This window comes from Pteropus medius, unplaced genomic scaffold (assembly GCF_902729225.1).
Source record: "Pteropus medius unplaced genomic scaffold, Ma_sr-lr_union100, whole genome shotgun sequence".
NCBI classification, from domain to species: domain Eukaryota; kingdom Metazoa; phylum Chordata; class Mammalia; order Chiroptera; family Pteropodidae; genus Pteropus; species Pteropus medius.
Window position 1 is genome coordinate 3,878,417 of NW_024354499.1, and position 6,738 is coordinate 3,885,154.

Here is a 6,738-nt window from a genome sequence, read left to right on the forward strand (position 1 = left end):
GCCTATCCATTTATGGAGTCCCTTTCCCTCCCTCAGAGATGTGAGCTCAGGTGTATGTGGTGTGACAGTTCTGGGCCTCTCTTGGGATTGTGGCATGTCTCCTTTGCCCCGATTTTCTTTTCTTACTGTTCCCGAAGACAGAAGTTCTGTTTTGTTTTGTTTTTTTCCCTTCATTTATAATTATTGCTGGCTGAGCCTGGGAAACCAGTATAGATGGCCTGTGTAGATGTGGGTTAGATGAACTGCTGAAATCTGGGAGCAATGCAGATGTGACAGTGAAGGAACTGCCCCTACTTTCAGGAGATGACCATCTGGTGGATTGCTTGGGTCCGATGGCCAAAACAGACCTTAAGTGGGGCACCAAGGCAGGATGGGGTGGCAGGGCTGGGCCTCTGAGGAGGAGCAGAAAGGGGTCAAAGTTGACCCTAGAGGAAAGAAAGGTGTCTCTCGACGCTCTTATGCAGGGGAGAGGGGCTTGGCTCTCCAGAGACGGTGATTGGGGTGACTGGGGACAGGGCTGCACAGGGCACCTTGCAGATCAGCTACGCAGATCAGCTTTTCTGTGTGGTGTTTGTGTGGTGGTGCTGGTGGTGGTGAGGGTGATGGCGGGAGAAGAGCTGGCATATGAGGATAGTTTTCTACATTCTACTTTCCCTCCGCTCAGGTTCCTGGGAGAAGCCAAGGTCCCACTCCGGGAGGTCCTTGCCACCCCCAGTCTGTCTGCCAGCTTCAATGCGCTCCTGCTGGACACCAAGAAGCAGCCTACAGGGGTAAGCGCTCATTAGGCCTCTGCATCAGGGCAGTTTCTGGTTCAAGGCCTTGCCTTTCTGACCCCAGAGCTGTGTCCTACTCCAGCTCCAGCCTACCAGGCCTGGCCCTCCCTGGCCAGAGCTCAGGGGGCCTGGGATGGGGCTCTGGGTGGAAGAGATGGGAGCGGGGACAGGAAGGAGCCCCGCCCCACCTGCAGGGCTCAGATGAGCCTTGCCTCAGACCAGCTTGGCCTAATCCTGGGTCCCTTCCTGGGGTAGGTTTTACTAGAAACCCATGTCTTCCTAGAAACCCATGTCTTCCTAAGCTTCCCGCAGCCTTGGTTATGGCTCCCCCAATCTCCCCGTCAGCCCTCCCTCACCATACAACCCCCTTTACCAGTTCCAGAATATCTGAGTCATCTGGGTCACAGATCACAAGGGAGACAGACATCCCTCTGCCCTGCCTCTGAGACCTGCCACCCACTTCCTTTCCTCCATTGTTTTTCTCGCCCCTCCCCAGCCTTCCCAGTGCTCTCCCAGTCCTCCCAGACAATTCCCTGCCCTCATCTCTGGCCTCCTGTTATTTTTAGTGAGCTAAATATATCCTGTAGGGTTCTTTCTTCCTGGTCAGTGGAATTCCTGACCTCCCTCTGGCTCAACCTCCCAGGATGCACTGGGGGAACTTGTGATTTGGAACTACTTCCTCCCAGGGTGCACGATGGGATTCTGGGCTGAGTTCTTTCAGACAGAGTGGGGCTGTCTTGTCTTGTGGAGTGTGTGTGTGTGGAGGGGTGGGAGGTTGGCGGGGGGATTGGGGGCCCTTGGCTGGCTTGGTGAGTCAGGAAGTGGCCAGTCTGAGCAGAGTTCTGAATAGAACCACTACTGGGTACTGAGACCTAAAGAGTGTGACTGACTGAAGTCACACAGTGAATTGATGTCCAATGTGGGACACGAATCAGAGGGTGCATCTCTTGAAGGGACTTGAATGGAGTGGTTCACTGCCTTCCTGATGCTGGCACTTTCTCCTGAGGCAACTTAAGACAGTGAAGGTGGCTGGGATGCTTCCTTGGTGGGTGGATGTCACTTCCTAGGAGAACTCATGTCCTTCCCAGACAGTGCTCCCTGGTAGAACATTCTGGTTCAGGCTGTATTCACGAGCCTGTCTCCATCACCTCCGGAACCCCTTTTTGTCTTCTCTTTGAACTCTCCACTCTCCTAATAATGCTCCTAATTGTTTATAGTTCCAATTTCCAAGGTAGGTGTCTGGGTTTTTCCCTCCACACCACTGAGCGATTCTCTGATACCAGCTGGGTGTCCTACAATTCAACTGAACTCTGACATTATTTACCTGGAGACAGCATCAGATCCCACAGGTTAAGGGCTCAGTCCCACAAGACTGCCCCTCCTTCAGATGCCAATTACAAGTCCAGGCTGTCACCTGTACTTCTGACCAACTGGCTATAGATTGGAGGTTCCTTGGGTTCAATTTGCTAGAAGGGCTCACAGGACCCAGAGAAACATTTAATTTACTGGATTTCTGGTTTATTATAAAAAGATATAACCCAGGAACAGCCAGATGGAAGAGAGACAAGGAGCGAGGTATGGGGCCAGGGACATGAGCTTCCACGCCCCCTCCAGGTGTGCCACTCTCCCCGATCTCCACATGTGTGCACCGACCTGGAAGTGCTCCAAACCCTGTTCTTTTAGGTTTTTATAGAGGCTTCATTACATAGTCAAGATTGCTTAAATCATTTGTCATTGGTGATTGAACTCAATCTCCAGCCCCTCTTTTCTCCCTGGAGGCTGGGGTTGAGGTGTAGAGGGTAGGGCCGAAAATTTCAACCCTCTAATCCACTGGTTGGCTCCACTGGCAACCCCATCCACATTAACATAATAAAAGAAACTTTACCGCTCTTATTACTTAGGAAGTTCCAAGGGACTCTGTAGCTCAGTGCCAGAAATAGGGACTAAGACCAAGTATATATTTCACATTTAAATTACAGTATCACATTTCTATAGTCAAGAAGGACTCCAGCGAATTCTGGAACTGTCCTTTCAGAGGGCTGTAGCTAACTCTAAAGGTGTAGAGCACTAATGGAGAAATCTACGCATCAAGGCAGCTGGTGAGAGATATTTTGAGTCAGAGGATCTGGGTGGTGCTTCCCCATTGCATCTCGGGGATGGGGCTCCTTCTTTGCTGTGTATCCGGCTCACCATGCCTCCAACCAGGGTTGCTTGCTTCCTGGCTGAGCTGCTTAAATGTCTCTCCACTCTAGCCCTGTATGCATCTGGAACACTGGTGGTTTCTGCGAGTTCTGAGCTTGCTCTGCTCCAACCTCAAAGGGAATCCAGCTTTTCACACCTAGTCCTTGTTGATGGGACTGAGCCAGTCTGGTGACATACCCTGGAAGCCTCACCTCTCCTCCTCTCGCTCTCGGTTCCCAGGGTTTGTCTGTACTTCTGCTCACCAGCCGGAAACCTGCTGCTTTCTCTTCCCTGGGTTGGGTCCCCTGGCTGTCTGCAGAGCTTGCAAATGCTTCACAAACCACATCTCCAAAAAGGGAGTGTGAAAGCCAGAAAATGATGGATGGGGGAGGAGGGCTGGGCCCCACTTGGTTTAGCCCCCGGTTGAGCACAGATGGGGCTTCCTTCCCTGCTGCCCAGGAGGCAGCTGTAGCCTGTGGAGAGAGTCTGGGTCCATCTTTAATCCCTGTGATAGCACTAAATCACAGTGCAGCCCTAGGCAGGTTCCAAGGCCCTCTGAGCTGGGGCTTCCCACGTGGGACCTGGGGCTGGCTGTGCTGCAGCGGGAGGCACAGAGAACTGGGGATGTGACAGAAGGGATAGAGAGCCTTGTCAGCAGCTACAGATTCTCACTGGCCTTTTTACTAAGGCTGATTTCTGGGTTGAACCCATTGGGCAGAGCATAGCAGGTATCCCTAATTGGTGAGAGCTCAGATTGCCTCAGAGAGCCAAAAGAACCTGCCGATGGAGTGTTGGGAGTGGACATAGGGCCAGTGGGATCCTTAGAAAACCCTGCAAGGACTGAGAGGAGGAGGAGGGGCCTGTAGCAGGCTAGGTGTGGACTCCATTTGCCTGTTACTCAGTGTTCTCACCCAAGTCCCTTCAGATATGGCACGCCAGCCTGCGTGCCACGAGAAGATGCCAAATCCACCTTCAGTCAGCTTCCAGACTGAAGGGGAAAACACTGCCCCTGTCCTGGGGGAGCCTCCAGCCCATGGGGACAGGAGCAGGGGCAGGAGCGAGGCAGACAAAGTGCTCTGGTAAAGCCTCGGTTTCCTTCAAGAGGTTCGGAGATGCTGCCAGCACCTCTGCCCCCCATGCCACCTCGTCTCAGGCCTGCATTGTACCCTCCGCCAGCTTCTGGACGTTGTCTGAGGGAAAGGTATCTAAAACCCAGGCACATATGGGGCTTTCCTCTTTGCTCGGGAAATGTGTATCGGGAGAGGTCTCTGTTGGATCCTGCTGAGCTCAGTGTTAGAGAATTGTAGCCTAGGAAGTAGGCGAGCAATGAGGCTGAGCATGGCAGGATGGGCGAAGGACCCCATAGCCTGACTGCATAACCTGTAGGAGGATCTGATGAGTTGTCCCCTGCCTTTGCCTTTGATTTCTTAGGCCCCCCTGGCCTGGGGGCCAGACAGGACCCTCCAGAATTCTGTAATATTGCTGTGACCCAAAGATTGCAGACAAGGGTGACTGAGGTTACATAATCCAGGCCAGCATGTTTTGGTGGACACATGACTGACTGATAATGGTCTTGTGGTAGGATGTCTGCATGGCAATGATGGGACTGGAGACCTGAGGAATAGGGCTGTCATATGGGGTACTCTGATGCGGAGGGACTTAAAGTGGGTCCTACTTGGGGCTGTAGGCCAAGGTTATATGGTCTGGAAGAGCACAGAGCTCACATACATCCCACAGGAAGAAAGTGTAAGCTCTGGTTACGTCTGGAAAAGGGGAGAGGGGATGAAGCATGATGTCACGGTGAGGGTGAGATGTCTTGATGGTGAGTGGGGCCCTCAGACATGCCCCCTTTCCTTTAGATCTTTAGCAGAGCTAGAAGCCTCCAGTATTAACTACCCCTGGTCCTGAAGCGGCGGTCCCAGGAGTCTGTCCCCTAGTGGCGAGACCTGTTTTAGATCCTGGGTTCTAGATCCTTTGAAGCTGCTAGAGATGTTCCTGTGGCTCCTTGATGAGCGTATAAAAGGTGGAGCTGTCTCGGGCATGGAAGTCTCGTTCGAGTGCCTGGAGCCACCAGCATGTTGCCAGTTCTTCGGGAGGCTGGTGCAGAGTTATCAGTGTGGAGGAAACAGGATGCTCTGGAGATCCCAGGGAGGGCTGCCTGGTGGTCTTGGGATTCTCGGGTCATTGCTCCTTTCTGCTCCTCCCAGAGGGCTGCTCCTGAGCCCTTGTGCTAAGCTGCTGACATCCAGGCCATGATGTGGAAGAGTTACACGCCCGAGGCTCCACCTCTGCCCAGAGGTGGTGTGCCAGAAGCCTGCAGGTGGCATGAGGGGGTGGGGGAGGGTGGGTAAGCAGGGCAAGCCCTGAGAAATAGAAAGAGGTGCTCTTCAAGGCAATCTAGTCCCAGGGTCAGGGGACCTCAGTTACCAAGTGTTGGAAGAACCTGGGCTGAAGGACAGCCAAGTTATGTCCCCTTTAAGTTTTGGCTCAGCTCTCTTCACCTTACTGGGGTCCCTGAGACCGCTTGATTTAATACTGCTACCTGGATGCCCTCCTGCTCCCCTCGTTCCTCTTGCTGCCATTTACCTTTTCTTTCTAACATACTGTATAACTTATGATTTATTTCTTTTATTATTTATTGTTTGTCTCCTCTGCCATGATGTCAGTTCCATGGGGGCTGAGGCTTTTGCTTTGTTTGTAAAAATAACCCAGTATTTTGATGTGCTTGGCTCTGTGCAGGCTCTGAGTACATATTTATGGTGGGAATGAATAAGCAAATGAATGAATAAATGGGTCGGGCCAGCTTTGTCAGTTGGGGCCCCACACCCTGGGGTCCTTCAGATGCAGGCCCAACTCAGGCTGAGCCAAGCAAACACTCCACACAGGCCAGTCGTGTAGGCACTTGGGGCCCATGCCTGGTTTAGTTCTCTGCTGTCACCATCTTGAAATCCTTAATAATTTTTAACAAGGGGCCTGACTTTTCGTTTTGCAGTGGGCCTGAAAACTATGTGGCTGGTCTTGAGTGGGTGGGGGGCCTTATGTTTCTCTACTGAGTGAGATTCCGATGCTTAGAGCAGAAGCAGATTTCTCAGATTTTCTAAACCTTTTATTTTTAAAATAATTTAAGATTCAGAGAAAAGATCTAAGAGTAGAATAAAGAATATTTTGTACTGAACGATTTGAGACTAGGTCACCAACCGTCTGGCTCACCTCCCTGAATTTAGTGTGTGTTTTCTCTATTTAAGGACTTTCTCATACAGAACTACAACATAACCTTCAACACAGAAAATGAACGCTAGGACAGCACTGCCATCTAACCCACAGACCCTCATTCAAGCTTCAACAGTTTTTTCAACAGTGTCCTTTAGAACAAAAGGATCCAATTAAAGATCACCTGTTGTGTTAGTTGTTCTGTCTCTTTAGTTGGCTTCCCTCTGGGAGAAATTTTTAGTTTTCTTTTGACTTTTATAACCTTGTGACTTTGACTTTTGGAAATACAGGACCATTATGGTGGAGACCGGACCTCAGTTTGGGACTGTCTGATGTTTCCCAGTAATTAAGTTTAGGTTGGACATCTTTGGCAAGAATATTACACAGTGGTGCTACCTTGTTCTCATTGTAGCCTGCAGTGATTCGATTGTGATTTGTTTCATTACTGAATTATTAAGCTTGATCATTTAGTTAATGTAGAATTTTTGGGTTTCTCCACTAATCTAAAATTCATTCCCTTTTCTAATAAGTAAGAATTTGAGGGGGAGGCACTTTGTATGAAGGCCCTGTATGT

The 6,738-nt window shown here is 50.8% G+C and overlaps 1 protein-coding gene across 1 annotated transcript in view; it reads left to right on the top strand.

Annotated features, from left to right (window-relative positions):
* Positions 1-6,738, top strand: part of DYSF (dysferlin) — a 187,089-nt gene that overhangs the window by 24,887 nt on the left and 155,464 nt on the right. Inside the window, exons 4-5 of the mRNA XM_039852517.1 lie at positions 665-770; positions 6,200-6,248. Coding sequence (XP_039708451.1) covers positions 665-770; positions 6,200-6,248 — 155 coding nt within the window. The remainder of the gene's footprint in view (positions 1-664; positions 771-6,199; positions 6,249-6,738) is intronic.